The sequence below is a fragment of the Pantherophis guttatus genome, chromosome 6 (assembly GCF_059756535.1).
Source record: "Pantherophis guttatus breed Tessera chromosome 6, ASM5975653v1, whole genome shotgun sequence".
Taxonomy (NCBI): Eukaryota; Metazoa; Chordata; class Lepidosauria; order Squamata; family Colubridae; genus Pantherophis; species Pantherophis guttatus.
The window spans coordinates 4,939,725-4,957,837 of record NC_142068.1 but is presented as its reverse complement, the minus strand read 5'-3'; the positions used below and the strand labels follow the sequence as shown (position 1 = coordinate 4,957,837).

At 48.2% G+C, this 18,113-nt stretch overlaps 1 protein-coding gene across 1 annotated transcript in view; it reads right to left on the bottom strand.

Moving 5' to 3' along the window:
* PRSS56 (serine protease 56) overlaps window positions 1–13,417 on the bottom strand; it is a 45,167-nt gene extending 31,750 nt beyond the window's left edge. Inside the window, exons 1-3 of the mRNA XM_087872182.1 lie at window positions 13,297–13,417; window positions 11,683–11,844; window positions 8,484–8,537 (exon numbers count right to left, since the gene is read on the bottom strand). Coding sequence (XP_087728308.1) covers window positions 8,484–8,537; window positions 11,683–11,844; window positions 13,297–13,417 — 337 coding nt within the window. The remainder of the gene's footprint in view (window positions 1–8,483; window positions 8,538–11,682; window positions 11,845–13,296) is intronic.
* Window positions 13,418–18,113: the final 4,696 nt, after the last annotated feature.

Sequence of the window (18,113 nt, the reverse complement as noted above, 5' to 3'; positions counted from 1 at the left end):
AAGGATACTGCAAAATCCCCATTCCCACCCCACTCCAGGGGAAGGATACTGCAAAATCTCCATTCCCTCCCCACTCCAGGGGACGGATACTGTAAAATCTCCATTCCCTCCCCACTCCAGGGGAAGGATACTGTAAAATCTCCATTCCCTCCCCACTCCAGGGGAAGGATACTGTAAAATCTCCATTCCCTCCCCACTCCAGGGGAAGGATACTGCAAAATCCCCATTCCCACCCCACTCCAGGGGAAGGATATTGCAAAATCTCCATTTCCATCCCACTCCAGGGGAAGGATACTGCAAAATCTCCATCCCCATCCCACTCCAGAGGAAGAATACTGTAAAATCTCCATTCCCATTCCACTCCAGGGGAAGGATACTGTAAAATCTCCATTCCCTCCCCACTCCAGGGGAAGGATACTGCAAAATCCCAATTCCCACCCCACTCCAGGGGAAGGATACTGCAAAATCTCTATTCCCATTCCACTCCAGGGGAAGGATATTGCAAAATCTCCATTCCCACCCCACTCCAGGGTAAGGATATTGCAAAATCTCCATTTCCATCTCACTCCAGGAGAAGGATACTGCAAAATCTCCATTCCCATTCCACTCCAGGGGAAGGATACTGTAAAATCTCCATTCCCTCCCCACTCCAGGGGAAGGATACTGCAAAATCCCCATTCCCACCCCACTCCAGGGGAAGGATACTGCAAAATCCCCATTCCCACCCCAATCTGGGCCCAGCCAGAGGTGGTATTTGCTGGTTCTCCAATCTACTCAAAATTTCCGCTACCGGTTCTCCAGAACCTGTCAGAACCTGCTGGATTTCACCCCTGGACCGGGGGTCAGAATTAACCCAGGTTCTGGCTTTGCAGAATGCAGATAGTCCTCGACTTAACAAACACAACTGAGCCCCAAACTTATGTTGCTAAGTGTGACATTTGTTAAGTGAGTTTTGTCCCATGTTACGCCCTATCTGACCAGAGTTGTTAAGTGAATCACAACGGTTGTTAAGTTAATAACATGGTTAAGTGAATATGGCCTCCTCGAATTACGACCACAATTGAGCCCAAAATTTCTGTTCTTAAGCGAGACATTGGTTAAAGCGAGTTTTGCCCCATTTTACCACTTTCCTCGCCACAAAGTTGTTAAGTGAATCATTGTGGTTGATCAGTTAGTAACCTGGTTGTTAAGCGAATCTGGCTTCCCTATGGACTTTGCTTGTCAGAAGGTCGTAAAAGTGGAACACAAGACCCCGGGGCATTGCAGCCATTGTAAATATGAACCAATTGCCAAGCATCTATGTTGATCATGTGACATAGGGGATGGTGCAATGGACGTAAGTGTGAAAAACGGTCATAAGTTACTTTTTTCAGCGCTGTGGTAACTTTGAACTGTTGTAAGTTGAGGACTATCTGTACAACCAGTAAGGAATAGTCCAGTGTTTCCCAAGCTTAACTATTTTAAGATGTGTGGACTGCAACTCCCAGAATGCCCCAGCCAGCAATGCTGGCTGGGGCATTCTGGGAATTGTAGTCCATACATCTGAAAATAGTTAAGCTTGGGAAACACTGGACTAGAGGCTAAATCATCGAGGAACAAAGCAAAATACAGTTAGTCCCCGACTTACAACAGTTCATTTAGTGACCATTCAAAGTTACAACAGCACTGAAAAATGCAACTTATGACCGTTTTCAGTTATGACCTTTGCAGCCTCCCCGTAGTCATGTGATTACAATTTGGATGCTTGGCAACTGGCATTTATTTATTTATTTAAATAAATAAATAAATAAATAAATATTTATTTATTTATTTACTTACTTACTTACTTACTTATTTATTTTTAAGACAAACAAACATTTAACACATCGTTTATTTCTTCCATATGACATTTCCGTGTGCTCTCCAAAAAAACTTCTCCTCTCCTCTTATCTCCTCTATCTTCGTACTCACCAAAATCCATTACAGAGACTTTAGCTAATATAATAATCTAGTTACAACATTTTCCCCCCTCCCCACAACTCTTTTAAATTAAAACTTATTTATCTCTCTTTTCCAACCAGTAATAAAATTGATTCCATATCTTAAAATATTCTGAATCTTCTCTTTCTTTTATCATCATAGTTAATCTATTCATTTCTGCACAATCTAAAAAAATTTTTCATTACTTCTCCCTTCCTGATGGTATATTCTCTGCTTTCCAGTTTTGTGCATAGACAATCCTTGCCGCTGTTATTACATGTACAATCAGGTATATATTTTCTTTACTAATTTTCTCTGGTAAGATACCCAATAGGAACAGTTCTGGTTTAAAATCCAAATGTTGCTGTATGTATAAGCTGGCAGGAATAGCCAACACTCCGGAAGATAGGCTCAAGATACAGAAGGATCTTGACAGATGTGAACACTGGGCGCTATCTAACAAAATGAAATTCAACAGTGAAAACAGGAAGGTTCTACATTTAGGGAAGAAAAACAAAATGCACAGGTACCGTATATGTGGTACCTTGCTCAATAGTAGTAATTGTGAGAGGGATCTTAGTGAGTCCTAGTGGAAAACCATTGAAATATGAGCCAGCCGTGTGCAGCAGCTGCCAAAAAAGCCAACACAGTTCTAGGCTGCATCAACAGAGGGATAGAATCAAGATCACGTGAAGTGTTAATACCACTTTACAAGGCCTTGGTAAGGCCACACTTGGAATATGGCATCCAGTTTTGGTCGCCACGATGTAAAAAAGATGTTGAGACTCTAGAAAGAGTGCAGAGAAGAGCAACAAAGATGATGAGGGGACTGGAGCGGCTAAAACATATGAAGAACGGTTGCAAGAACTGGGTATGTCTAGTTTAATGACGAGAAGGACTAGGGGAGACATGATAGCAAACTTCCAATATTTCAGGGGCTTCCACAAAGAAGAGTCAAACTATTATCCAAAGCACCTAAGGGCAGAACAAGAAGCAATGGGTGGAAACTAATCAAGGAGAGAAGCCATTTAGAACTAAGGAGAAATTTCCTGACAGTTAGAACAATTAACCAGTGGAACTACTTGCCTCCAGAAGTTGTGAATGCTCCAACACTGGAAGTTTTTAAGAAGATGTTGGATAACCATTTGTCTGAAGTGGTGTAAGGTTTCCTGCCTAAGCAGGGGGTTGGACTAGAAGACCTCCAAGGTCCCTTCTAACTCTGTTATTCTATTCTATGTCTCGGGGTCACATGATCCTCTTTTGTGACCTTCTGACAAGCCAGGTCATAAAGGGGGAGCTGTTATCGACTGCACGATCCAATTAAGAACTGCAGCCGTTCGCTTAACAACCAGGGCAAACCGGTCATTACGAGGAAGGCAGATTTGTTTTAACGACTGCACGATCCGTTTAAGAACTGCAGTCGTCCACTTAACAACCAGGGCAAAAAAGGATTATAAAATCGTGGCCAACTCTCTTAATCACCCCCTTTGCTGAGTTAAGGAATTCTGGTTCCAATTTGGTCGTAAGTCGAGGACCCCCTGTACATCTGGAGGGCTCCAGGTTGGGAAAAGCGACATTAAAGTTAGAGCTTATTAAATAGCAAGCAGATGCTTTAACAGATGGAGCTGCCTGTTAAATGGCATTTTTGTTTACTTCTTGGAATTCCTCCGGCTCTAATATGTATTACTCTACAGGAATGATTGCATAAGATGCAAAATTCGAACCCGGGCTCTGCCGAGGAACAACACAGATACCTTTGATGTTAAGTCCCCTCCAACATCTGTCAGTACAGGTAGTCCTCCACTTACGACAGTGACCATTGGAAGTTACGACGCCACTGTTTAGCTTAGTTTACTTTACTGACTAGCCCTTGGGGTCAGCAACCTGCAGCTCTGGAGCCACATGTGGCTCTTTTACCCCTCCCGATCACTCAAAATATGCGTCACAACCGCCAATGTGTGACACCCGCCAGCACGTGATTTATTGAGCTTTTCAACCCCCGGTAGGCCAGCCATGGATAAATCCAAGAAAAGAAAAGTTTCAGAAGAAAACAGAACGTTTAATTCAACTACATATGCTAGTTTTGTGGCCGCTCAAGAAATAGTCAGGCACGGGAAGGGTTTTGTGGCTCCCGGTGTTTTCTTTTCTGTGGGAAACGGGACCAAATGGCTCTTTGAGTGTTTAAGGTTGCAGAGCCCTGCCTCGGGCCATGTCAAAATGCAGAGTTCCAGACACACATTATTACTAAAAATCTGATGGACACTATTTTCAAATGGGGTTGGATAAAATACAGTTTAAAATGAAATGGGAACAAAAGGCAATTTTCAAATGAAATGGGAATAAAATACAGTTTAAAATGAAATTGGAATAAAATGCAATTTTCAAATGAAATGGGAATAAAACACAGTTTAAAATGAAATTGGAATAAAATACAATAATTTAATATATAGAGATAAATAAAATATGCTAAAATTATATTTCGGTATCACCTCGACAATCTACCCCAATCGGTCCCACATATGATCACATATTGTGATCTAATTCTGGGTTTTATTTAATTGACCAAACTAAGTAATAATTTTAATTAGCAATTTTATGATGTTTGTGTGTCTATATTTTTCTTGACTGTACACCACCTTGAGTCCTACGGGAGAAAGGCGGTATAGAAATATAATAATAAATAAATAAATATGTCAATCTCAACGACGCCACTGGAAAAGAAAGGGACTTAAGACCATTTTTCACACTTACGACCGTTACCTCACTCAGCATTCCCCATGGTCATGTGATTCAAAATTCGGGTGCCTGGCAACTGACTCAGAGTTGCGACCTTCTGACAAGCCAAGTCAACATGGGGAAGCCATTCACTTAACAACCGTGTTACTAATTGAAGAACTGCATTGATTCGTTTAACAACCGTGGCATGAAAGGTCCTATAATGGGGCCAAACTCACTAAAGAAATGTCTCACTTAGCAACAGAAATTTTGGGCTCAATTGTGGTCATACGTTGAGGACTATTATTAGATTGAAAGTGTGCAGGTAGACATTTGAAAAATAAATAAATACATACGCACATACAGAGATCAGTGGTGAAATCTAAAATTTGTTACTACCGGTTCTGTGGGCGTGGCTTGGGGGGGTAATGTGACTGGGTGGGCGTGGCCATTTATTTTTTTTTACTTTTAAAACCGTTTTATCTACAACCTCTTCGGCAAAGAGGTTGTTAAAAATGCTTTCAAAAGGCTCTGACGATCCCAGCTGAGTTGCCTGATCGTCAGAGGCTTTTTTTCTTTTAAATGCCTCTGACGATCAGGCAACTCAGCTTGGATCGTCAGAGGCTTTTAAAAGAAAAAAAGTCTCTGCAGATTAGGCAACTCTGTTTGGATCGTCATAAGCATTTAAAAGAAAAAAAGCCTCTGATGATCGCGCAACTCAGCTGGGCATGGGTGGAGGGGGGGCAGGGATTTTTGCTATCGGTTCTCCAAACCACCCGCCTCCATCTCTACCGGATCGGGTGATCCGGTCTGAACCGGGAGCATTTCACCCTTGATACAGATCCCAGTAAGGCTTTATACAGAAGCTTTGATGACATGCAAATAGTTTTTCATGTAATTACAGGAAATTTTCCATATGCAGGCAGTCCTCGACTTATGACGGCCCAAAATTTCTGTGGATAAGCAAGAGAGGGGTTGAGCGAATTTTGCCCCATTTCACGACCTTTCTTGCCATCGTCGTCCAGTGAATCACCGCAGTCGTTAAGTTGGTAACCTGGTTGTTAAGTGAATCTGGCTTCGCCCTTTGGCTTGTCAGAAGGTCACAAAAGAGGATCACACGACCCCGGGACACTGCAACCGTCGTAAATATGAGACAGTTGCCAAGCGTCTGAATTTTGATCATGTGACTATGGGGATGCTGCCATGGTCGTAAGTGTGAATAAAGCTCCTGTTACTTTTTTCAGTGTCATTGTAACTTTGGACATTAAATAAACGGTTTTAAGTCGCAGACTACCTCTACAACTGTATTGCAGGTAGTCCTCAACTTACAACAGTTCATTTAGTGACCTTTCAAAGATACGGCACCGAAAAAAGTGACTTATGACCATTTTTCACACTTACGACCTTTGTAGGAGCCCCATAATCATGTGATCAAAATTCATACGCTTGGGAATGGGTTCATACCTACGACCGCTCCTATGTCCCATGGTCACATGATCCCCTTCTGCGACGGTCTGACGAGCAAACTCAACGGGGAAGCCAGACTCACTTAACAACCGTATTACTAATGTAACAATTACACTGATTCCATGGCCAGAAAGGTTGTAAAATGGGGCAAAGCTCACTTTACAAGTGCCTTGCTTAGCCACAGAAATTGGGGGCTCAATGGCGGTTGTAAGTCGAGGACTATCGGCATTAAGTTTGCAGAGGGACAGATCCAACCACCTGTCCATAATCTGTTTGCCAATATTCTGCTATCCGGGCAGTCGTCAACTTACGTCAACGATCACTTAGTGACCGTTCAAAGTTATAACGGCACAGAAAAAAGGGACCTACGACCGTTTTTTCCACACTTACGACTGTTTCAACATCCTCACAGATATCTCACTTAGCCCCAGAAATGTTGGGCTCAATTGTGGTCGTAAGTTGAGGAATACCCTGTTGTGGCCTGTCGGCTGCTGGCCCCTCCAGAGAGGAGGAGGCGGTGTGGGAGTCAGGGCCAGCATCAAGGCAACCTGAGGGCTCCGAGGGGAAAGAGGGATTGGAGGTGGCAAAGAGAGAGAGACAGGGCCGGAGCCTGTGCCGTCCATTATCCCTCAGATGGAGAGTTAACAGCCCCCAGGTCTGGAGGTGGCTGATGAGGAAGAGGAGGAACAGCTGGGTCCAGTGTCTGACGAGCAAATGCGCAGAAGGCAGAGAGGAGAGGAGAGCAGTGGAAATCTATGGGCCGGTCCTTGGGACGGAAGAGCCACCGCTGCTAGCGAAACCCCACCTTAGCTGTGGCGATAAAAGGCAGGGGGTGGAGATGAATAGGTGTGGCAGACAACTATCCATCTCCCCTGCCAGACAGACTTGTTAACCTGACGTGAAACTTTTTGACGGGGCTACTGGCGCCCCTAATATAGCAGGAGTCCCCAAACTTGGCAGCTTTAAAACTTGTGGACTTCAACTCCCAGAATTCTCTAGAATTCTCCAGCCAGCTATGCTATGCTATGCTATGCTATGCTATGCTGGCTGGAGAATTCTGGGAGTTGAAGTCCACAAGTCTTAAAGCTGCCGAGTTTGAAGGCCTCTGTTTTATTCCTTAGGTTTCTTAGCCTTAGATACCTTGAGACGTTTGGACTTCAACTCCCAGAATTCTATGCTGCCTGGGGACTGCTGGGAGTTGAAGTCCACAAGTCTTAAAGCTGCCAAGTTTGAAGGCCTCTGTTTTATTCCTTAGGTTTCTTAGCCTTAGATACCTTGAGACGTTTGGACTTCAACTCCCAGAATTCTATGCTGCCTGGGGACTGCTGGGAGTTGAAGTCCACAAGTCTTAAAGCTGCCAAGTTTGAAGGCCTCTGTAATAAAGGAATCTTTGAGTTAACTTCAGATGGTTTGTCAGAACATGCCCGTAGACAAGCCGGAATGTTATTCCCGTTGCTCTGTGAGGAAAATGAATTGCCCATCCCTGTTTTGAATGCTTTTTTTTTTTTAGTAAATACTAAAGATAGTAAATCTTTGGCAGCCGGACGCTCCCCTCTGTCAAGCTTAATCCCCATTAAGAGGGTGACTGGACCGTCCCCGTCAGGTCAGCATTCAGCTTGGCGGCCCCTTCAGACCCAACGCTGACCTCGCTCCTAAAACAAAAACAACGGGGAAGCAAAACTGACGCATCAGCCCGGTCTGTTTCTCCAGATCCCCGCTGAGGGCCCGAGGCTGCGAAAGAGAATGGTGCCATCGCACCGCATGGGATCCAACCTCACACGCAGACAAGCAGAGGAGTGACGTGGGATTCTCGTATGCCCTCCACCCATTGAGTAATACTTCCTATCACCGGTAGTCCCTCGACTTACAACACTTCCTCTGGTGACCGTCCACAGTTACAATGGCACTGAAAAAAGTGACTTACGACCGTTTTCAGCATCCCCACGGTCGTGTGATCGAAATTTGGACGCTTGACCATTGATTCGTAGTTATGATGGTTGCAGTGTCCTGGGGGGTGGGTCACGTGATCAAAATTCAGATGTTCAGCAACTGATTCAGACTTACGACGGTTGCAGCATCACGAGGTCATGCCGTGATCCCCTTTTGTGACCTTTTGACAAGCAAAGTCTACGGGGAAGCCAGATTCACTGAACAACCGGGTTACTCACTTATCCCCTGCAGTGATTTGTTTAACAACGGTGGCCAGAAAGGTCGTAAAATGGGGCAAAACTCACTGAACAAATCTTGCTTAGCAACGGGCAATTTTGGGCTCTATTGTGGTCGTAAATCGAGGACTACCTGTACTCTGAGGACAGGTGTCATTCATGCCAAGCTGCTCTAACCTGGAACAGGCTGATCGGCCACCGAGTTCCAATCCTCCGCATCACTTCCCGGTTCTGCAAGTGAGTAAGAAAATGGCACAAAATCAACAACGTCCCCCTGCAGTCCTCCTACACAACCAGCATTCAATGCTGAGACAAGAATACACAATTTTTATGTACAGATAATCCTCCATTTTAAGGGACGCGGAGGCTCAGTGGCTAAGAGGCTGAGCTTGTCGATCGAAAGGTCGGCAGTTCAGCGGTTCGAATCCCTAGTGCTGCATAATGGAGTGAGCTCCCGTTTACTTGTCCCAGCTTCTGCCAACCTAGCAGTTCGAAAGCAGGTAAAAAATGCAAGTAGAAAAATAGGGACCATTTTGGGTGAGAAGGTAACAGCGTTCTGTGTGCCTTCCGTGTGCCATGTGCCTTTAGTCATGCCGGCCACATGACCACGGAGACGGCTTCGGACAGCGCTGGCTCTTCGGCTTTGAAACGGAGATGAGCACCGCCCCCTAGAGTCGAGAACGACTAGCACATACGTGCGAGGGAGAACCTTTACCTTTTTAATCCTCAATTTACAACAGTTCGTTTAGTGATTGTTCGAAGTCACGACAGCACTGAAAAGAGCGACTTATGACCATTTTTTTTTTAAATTTGATTTATATGCTGCCCTTCTCCGGAGACTCAGGGCGGCTTACAATGCGTTAAGCAATAGCCTTCATCCTTTTGTATATTTTATACAAAGTCAGCTTATTGCCCCCACAAACTGGGTCCTCAATTTACCTACCTTAGAAAGGATGGAAGGCTGAGTCAACCCTGAGCCTGGCGAGATTCGAACCTGCAGTAATTGCAGGCGGCTGGTCTTAATAACAGGGTGCTTTAGACCACTGTACTACCAAGGCTCTTACTTATTTTTCACACTAACGACTGTCGCAGCGTGGTCACATGATCTAAATTCAGACACTCGTCACCTGACTGGTATTTACGATGGTTGCGGTCACATGATCGTCTTTTGTGACCTTCAGATGAGCCAGATTCACTTAGTGACGGTGGGACTAATTTAACAGCTGAAGTGATTCGCTTAACAACCGCAGCGAGAAAGGTCGTAAAATGGGACAAAATTCACTGAGCAAACGTTTCCACTCAGCCACAGAAATTTCGGGCTCAACTGTGGTCGTAATTCAAGGACTCCTTGGGGATTAATCATTTGTGGGTGCGCCGGGGACTGAGAGCGAAAGGGTGAGGTTGGAAAGGAAGACCTCCAGAGGGAAACTTAGGCTGGCTTTCATTTAATTCCCGTGGAATATTGCATTCATTAAATGGAAATAAGACGATTGCTGTCGCGTGCGGCTAAGTGCATTTTCTGGGGCAATTTTAAGGGAGGAACTGAGGGTCTTGGGGTAAAGACCCAATCCTGAAACTTCAAAATGGAACATTCCTGACAGAAAGAATTAATTCTGGTTTGCCATAAATCACCAGAACTTTTTTAAAAAGAGAGTTTCAGGGAATCCGAGGGCTGAAAGAGGGGTCTGTTTTAGAAGGTTTAAGGAAAAAAATAGGTAAACGAAAAACTCTACGTTTTCCGTCCCTTTTCTCTTTGCGCCTGGGCTTTGGGGACCCCCAAAAGTAATGCTAGCAGCCCCTATGTGGGTCAGGGGCTCGGTCCATTTGTGGGCAACCCACAGAAGACATGAGGCTATTAAATAGGATGTCGCCCAGATAATTTAATTTGAACCCTTTGTATCACCGGTGTCATGTCCCAATTGACGTGTTGTTGTTGCTGGCTGGTTCGAGGGGAGTGGGAGGAGGGATTGGCACCCACACCCCCTGGCACAACGCCAGGGATAAGAAAACAGCGAAAGGGGAAGAAAGTTGTCGCACTCACAAAAGGATCAAATCCGCCTGTTCAGTGTGCAAATCTCAGGAGGGACCGGGAGTGTTTTGGATAAGAATTTGAGGGGGGTTTTTTGTAGGGAGGGCTCCTACGCTTGGGACCGCGTGCCGTGGAAAATCCGGAGGGTTGGCATCGGCCCTTTGGGCTTTCTGAAAAGCCGCTAAAATTGGAAGTGTGTCAGAAAGTCTTGGCTTGCAATGGCGTCATCAGAAAGCTGAACATCCCTGCGCCCTGCTGGGAATGGGAGCGGGACCGGAGGGCTCCCAAGAACGGGGGATGTTCTCTTGCGCTGCTGGGATGGACTCGTGTTAGCTGGGTTGTTGCTTTCATTGTACGCAGCCAGCAGAGTCATTGTGGCGCAGGGAGCCACAGGGAGGGAGGGAGGGAGGGAAGGAGGAAGGGAAGAAAGAGGAGGGAGGGAGGGAGGAGAGAGAAGAAGGAAGGGAGGAAGGGAGGGAGGGAGGAGAGAGAGGGAGGGAGGGAGGAGGAAGGGAAGAAAGAGGAAGGGAGGGAGGGAGGGAGGAGAGAAAGGAAGGGAGGGAGGGAGAGGGAGGGAGGGAGGGAGGAGGAAGGGAAGAAAGAGGAAGGAAGGAAGGAAGGAAAGAAGGAGAGAGAGAGGAAGGGAGGGAGGGAGGAGAGAGAGAGGAAGGGAGGAAGGAAGGAAAGAGGAAGGAAGGAAAGAAGGAGAGAGAGAGGGAGGGAGGGAGGAGAGAGGGAGGGAGAAAAGAGGAAGGAAGGAGAGGGAGGGAGGAGAGAGAGGGAGGGGGAGGGAAGAAAGAGGAAGGAAGGAAGGAAGGAGAAAGAGGGAGGGAGGAAAGAGAGAGGAAGGGAGGGAGGGAGGAAAGAGGAAGGAAGGAAGGGAGGGAGGGAAGGAGGGAGAGAGGAAGGGAGGGAGTGTGGAAGAAAAGAAGTAAGGAGAGAGGGAGGGAGGGAGGGAAGGAAGGAAAACGAGAGGAAAGAAATGAGGAAGGGAGAGAGGAGAGGGCAAGAGGAAGGAAGGAGAGGGCGGGAGTAAAGAAGGAAGGAATGCAGAAAGGAAGGGAGGGAGGGAGGAGGGAAGGAAGGAAGGAGGGAGGGTAGGAGGGAAGGAGAGAGAGAGGACGGGAGGGAGTGTGGAAGGAAGAAAAGAAGTAAAGAGAGAGCGAGGGAGGGAGGGAAGGAAGGAAAACGAGAGGAAAGAAACGAGGAAGAGGGAGAGGAGAGGGCCAGAGGAAGGAAGGAGACGGAGTGAGTAATGAAGGAAGGAATGCAGAAAGGAAGGGAGGGAGGGAGGGAGGGAAATGAGAGGAAAGAAAGGAGGGAGGGAGGGAGGAACTCTGAGCTTACGGGTACAAGGCCTGCTCCGATTCCCGCAGTCCCCCGAGAGGCAGACTCCGCACCGCTTGCACTCCTGCAGGCGCCGGCCGTGCTCCGACAGGGCCTCCTCCAGAGAAAGCAGGGCGGCCTTCATGGCAGCTTCAAGCACCAACGTGCCGCGGTTGGACAGCACTGAGGGGAAAGATTGGCTATAATGAGGACTAGAAACCTGCCAGCTGCTCGTACCTCGCAAGACAATGACGGGGCCAGGGGGAAAAGCTCCTAGCTGAAGTGAAGAGAGCCGCAAGGATTGACCTTAATGAGGACCGCAATGCTGACAGCTGCTCTTGCCTTGCAGGATGCGGATAGGCAGGGAGAAGAACTTCTTCGCAAGGCTTGGCCTCAATGAGGACTAGAAGGCTGCCAGTTGCTGTTACCTCACAAGACACTGGCAGGCAGGGGGAGAGAACCCCATGGACCTGCCTCAACGAGGATTAGAAAACATAAAAAAAAAGTGGGCAGGGGGAAGAGCTCCTTGCTAGGCAGGAAGCCGCGCGGATCGTCTTCAATGAGGACTAGAAGGTTGCCAGCCGCTCTTACTTCGCAAGACGCTGGTGGAAAGGGGGAAGAGCTGGTGGGGGATGCAGGTGGCCTCAATGAGGACTAGCCACCTTCCAGCTGCTCTTACCTTGCAAGACACTGGTGGGCAGGGAGAACAGCTGGGTGGGGCATGCAGATGGCCTCCATGAGGACTAGCCGCCTTCCAGCCCCTCTTACCTCAGTGGGCAGGGGGAAGAACTAGTGGGGCATGCAGGTAGCCTCAATGAGGACTAGCTGCCTTTCATCCCCTCTTACCATACAAGACACTAGCGGGCAGGGGTAAGAGCTCTTGGGGGGGGCATGCAGGTGGCCTCAATGAGGACTAGCCACCTTCCAGCCGCTCTTACCACACAGGAGCTCCATGCAGGGAGAGGAGCCCCGTGGATCTATCTCAGTGAGGACTAGAAGGCTGGTTGGCAGGGGGAAGAGCTAGGGGGGCATGCAGGTGGCCTCCACGAGGACTAGCCACCTTCCAGCCCTTCTTACCTCAGTGGGCAGGGGGAAGAACTGGTGGGGCATGCAGGTGGCCTCCATGAGGACTAGCTGCCTTCCAGCTGCTCTTACCTTGCAAGGCGCTGGTGGGAAGGGGGAAGAGCTGGGTGGGGCATGCAGGTGGCCTCCATGAGGACTAGCCGCCTTCCAGCTGCTCTTACCTTGCAAGGCGCTGGTGGGAAGGGGGAAGAGCTGGGTGGGGCATGCAGGTGGCCTCAATGAGGACTAGTCGCCTTCCAGCCCCTCTTACCTTGGTGGACAGGGAGAAGAGCTGGGGGGGGGCATGCAGATGGCCTCCATGAGGACTAGCCGCCTTGCAGCCCCTCTTACCTCGCAAGAGCTCCATGCAGGGAGGGAAGCCCCGTGGATCTGTCTCAGTGAGGACTAGAAACCTGGTTGCCAGGGGGAAGAGCTCTGGGATGGGGGCATGCAGGTGGCCTCCATGAGGACTAGCCACCTTCCAGCCCCTCTTACCTTGGTGGGCAGGGGGAAGAGCTGGGGGGGCATGCAGGTGGCCTCCATGAGGACTAGCCGCCTTGCAGCCCCTCTTACCTCGCAAGACGCGGGCGGGCAGGGGGAAGAGCTCCTTGCCGGGGGCGGCCGCGGGGGCCGGATCCCCCCGGCGGGGCAGCAGCAGCAGCCGCAGGAGGAGGAGGAGGCTCGGATGCTCCATGTCCCCTCGGGCTCCCTCCCTGCTTTCCCCCGCGGGGCTCCGGGAGCGGCCCTATATATCCCCGGGGGAGCGCGGGGGGCGCCTTTTCCCATGGCCGGGCCGGGGGGGGGAGGCTGCCTGCCCAGCGGCCGGAGGGGCAGCCCCGGCTGCGCTTCATTAGAGGCTCTGGACGGGAGCCGGGCGCCGCCGCCGCTGCCCTCCGCTCAATGGGACCCATTGTGGCCGGCTCCCCCCCCCCGGTCCCCCCATCAAAGGCGGCAGATCAGAGGCGGCCGCCGCCCTTGATCGCTTTCAATGGGGGGGGACCGCTGGCCTCGTTGGCCGGGAAAAGGAGGGGATTCCGGGGGGGGCTGCGAAAGAGCCAGCATTGGGGAGGGAAACGGGTTCACACGACCGCTCAAGCCACTCGCTGGGTTAACAGCCGAGCTCCGTCTCCGCACGCAAAGATTGGGATGGGGAGGGGGGCTTTTAATCTGCCCCCCCCCGTTAGGGCCTTTTATTGGGGGTGTGGGGGGGATGTCTGGACCCCCGGAAGATGGAGGGTTCCGGGATCAGAGTTGGAGGCACGGGGTTGTCCAGGGTTTGCGACCCTGGTTAAGTTAAAGGAGGCTTTCACACACCACTCCTAACCTGGTTAAAGAATTCGGTTCTCCCGTTAAACTGAGATTAGGCAACAGTCCACTTAATGCGTTCACACAGCACAAAAATCTTAAACTGAGATCCCACTTAATGCGTTCACACAGCACAAAAATCTTAAACTGAGATCAGGCAACAGTCCACTTAATGCGTTCACACAACACAAAAATCTTAAACAGAGATCAGGTAGCAGCTCACTTAATGCGTTCACACAACACAAAAATCTTAAACTGAGATCAAGCAACAGCTCACTTAATGCGTTCACACAGCACAAAAATCTTAAACTGAGATCAGGCAATAGTCCACTTAATGCATTCACACAACACAAAAATCTTAAACTGAGATCAGGCAACAGCTCACTTAATGCGTTCACACAGCACAAAAATCTTAAACTGAGATCAGGCAATAGTCCACTTAATGCGTTCACACAGCACAAAAATCTTAAACTGAGATCAAGCAATAGTCCACTTAATGCGTTCACACAGCACAAAAATCTTAAACTGAGATCAAGCAATAGTCCACTTAATGCGTTCACACAGCACAAAAATCTTAAACTGAGATCAGGCAATAGTCCACTTAATGCGTTCACACAGCACAAAAATCTTAAACTGAGATCAGGCAATAGTCCACTTAATGCGTTCACACAGCACAAAAATCTTAAACTGAGATCAGGCAATAGTCCACTTAATGCGTTCACACAGCACAAAAATCTTAAACTGAGATCAGGCAATAGTCCACTTAATGCGTTCACACAGCACAAAAATCTTAAACTGAGATCAGGCAATAGTCCACTTAATGCGTTCACACAACACAAAAATCTTAAACTGAGATCAGGCAATAGTCCACTTAATGCGTTCACACAGCACAAAAATCTTAAACTGAGATCAGGCAATAGTCCACTTAATGCGTTCACACAACACAAAAATCTTAAACAGATCAGGTAGCAGCTCACTTAATGCCTTCACACAACATGTTTACCATCTGTTAGCTTTGCACAGTGGGTGTTTTTTTTTTACATATTTGGGTATTGTGCTTGAATGCAGGTAATCCTCCACTTAGTTCCTTTAGTGACAATTTGATGTTACAACGGCACTGAGAAAACTTGACTTATGACCCCTTTTCACACATACGACCGTTGCAGCATCTCCAGGGTCACACGATGTACATTCAGATGCTTGGCCACCGGTTCCTATTTATGACGGCCGCAGTGTCCCCGAGGTCACCTGATCCCCTTTTGCGACCTTCCGACAAACAATGGGGAAAGCCAGATTCACTTAACAGCTGTGGCAAGAAAAGTCGTAAAATGGGTTGAAACTCACTCAACAAATGTCTCAGCAGCAGGTGTGGCCTTACTTGGGCTTTACAGCCCAAGTATGAGGTATTAGTACCTCCCTTGATTGATTGATTGATTGATTGATAATTCAATCCCTCTGTTAATGCAATTGAGCCCCCCCCTCTTCTTCTGCAGCCCCTCAAATACAGGAATATTGCTCTCATGTCACCCTTGGTCCTCCTTTTCTCTAGACTATTTGAAAACTAATTTGATCATAGTCTAGAGAATAGAATAAAACTAAGAGTCTTAGAAGTTGTGGGAATTCGCTGTTTAGCAGAGTGATGGCATGGAGGAAAAAAACTGTCCTTGTGTCTAGTTGTTCTGGTGTGCAGGGCTCTATAGCGTCGTTTTGAGGGTAGGAGTTGAAAGAGTTTACGTCCAGGATGTGAGGGGTGTGTAAATATTTTCCCAGCCCTCTTTTTGACTCGTGCAGTATCCAGGTCCTCCATGGAAGGCAGGTTGGTAGCCATGGTTTTTTCTGCAGTTCTAATTATCCTCTGAAGTCTGTGTCTGTCTTGTTGGGTTGCAGTTATAGAGGTGCAGTTGACAGACTCAGTAGTTCCTCTGTAGAACTGGATCAGCGGCTCCTTGGGCAGTTTGAGCTTCCTGAGTTGGTGCAGAAAGAACATTCTTTGTTGAGCTCTTTTGATGACGTTTTGGATGTTAGCTGCCCATTTTAGATCTTGCGATATGGTAGAACCTAGAAATTTGAAGGTCTCTACTGTATTTTTTTTTTTTTAATTTATTTGATTTATATGCCGCCCTTCTCCGGAGACTCAGGGCGGCTTACAATGCGTTAAGCAATAGCCTTCATACATTTATTTATTTATTTATTTATTTATTTATTTATTTATTTATTTATTAAATTTGTATGCCGCCCTTCTCCTTTCGGACTCAGGGCGGCGAACAGCCAAAATGAAAACAGTTGTACCCAAAAGTTAAAATAATTATTTAAAACTAATTAAATAGAATTTGGCCCATAATTTAAAACATATCAATTAAAATCATTATCAAACGTCAAAACCAACGTGGAATCAGGCCAGCCCGGCTCGCTGAAAAAAGTTAAGTTTTTAGGGCCCGACGAAAAGTCCGGAGGTCTGAGATCACTCGTATTTATTTATTTATTTATTTATTTATTTATTTATTTATTTATTTATTTTTAAATTTGTATACCGCCCTTCTCTGTGAAGACTCAGGGCGGTGAACAGCCAAGTAAAAACATAAACTACAAACATTAAAATACAATTAAAAAGATATATATAAATTTGGCTCCATGATTAAAAACATCTCTGGAGGTAGATCGTTCCAGAGGGTAGGTGCCACCACAGAGAAGGCTCTCCCCCTGGGGGTCGCCAGCCGACATTGTCTGGCCGACGGCACCCTGAGGAGGCCCTCTCTGTGGGAGCGAACCGGTCGGTGGGAGGCAATTGGTGGCAGAAGGTGGTCCCGTAAGTACCCTGGCCTTTTGTATATATTTATACAAAGTCAGCTTATTGCCCCCACAAACTGGGTCCTCAATTTACCCACCTTAGAAAGGATGGAAGGCTGAGTAACCTTGAGCCTGGCGAGATTCGAACTTACAGTAATTGCAGGCAGCTGGTGTTAATCACAATGCTATCAATCTGCTGTGTTGTCTAGTATTGTGAGAGGTGGAAGTATGGGAGGGTTTCTCCTAAAGTCTACCACCATTTCTACGGTTTTGAGCGTGTTTAGTTTAAGATTGTTCTGGTTGCAGTCTAGAGCCGTGATGGCGAACCTATGACACGGGTGGCACACGGAGCCATATTTGTGGGCACGCGAGCGTTGCCCTACCTCAGTCCAGCATGCATGTACGTGCTGGCCAGGTGATTTTCGGGCCTTCCTGGCCCACCAGAAGTCGGGAAACGGGCTGTTTCTGGGCTTCCGGAGGGCTTCCGATGGAGTGGGGAAGGCTGTTTTCGCCCTCCCCAGGCTCCTAGTAAGGCTCTGGACCCTGAGGAGGACAAAAAAATGGGCCTACCGGGCCCACTGTGCCATCGCGTGGCAAAAGCGGGGGGGGGGAGAATGGGGGAGTGTCGCACACTCGTGTGGGGGGACGGGGCGCATTGAATTTGGGTGTGGGCACGCGCGTACATAATCCTCCCCCACTACCCCCGCTTTTGGCACACGACGGCAAAAAGTTTAGCCATCACTGGTCTAGAGTCATTTGATAATCGGGACCAAGGTGTTGTGTGAACGCGGCGGCTAACTCTCTGATTTTGGGGAAAGGAGTCCTCCCACCCCTTGGCAGTTACTCGGGGCTGGGGGGCAGTGGGAAGCGGGGGCGGGGGGTGTCTGTGCATGCGTGTGACAGAGAGAACAGAGAAGAGGCCGCTGCTTTTCATCTTCGCCTTTGTCCCCCGCGCTAGTGCCAGCTATTTGGAGCCAGCCCCCCGTTCCTTGCAATTACGGCCTTTTGATCCACCGGAGAAGCGGCTATTGTCAAAAACACTCCATGCGACAATTAAGGGCTCTGGGAGAGAAGGGACAATTGGCAGCGGGGGTGGGGGGAGGGAGATGGGCTCAGCAGAGGGGCGGCCGCCCTCTACCCCAGCGGACCCCCCCTTCCCAGCCCCCCCACCTCCCGAGCTCTGCCACTTCAGGAGTGGGGAGACGCTGAGCGAGCTACGTTTCTTGCAGGCGTCTCCGAACAAGCGTGGGTGAACGAGGCCGGCTTGAAAGGAGGAATTGGGGGGTAGGGGAGAAGGG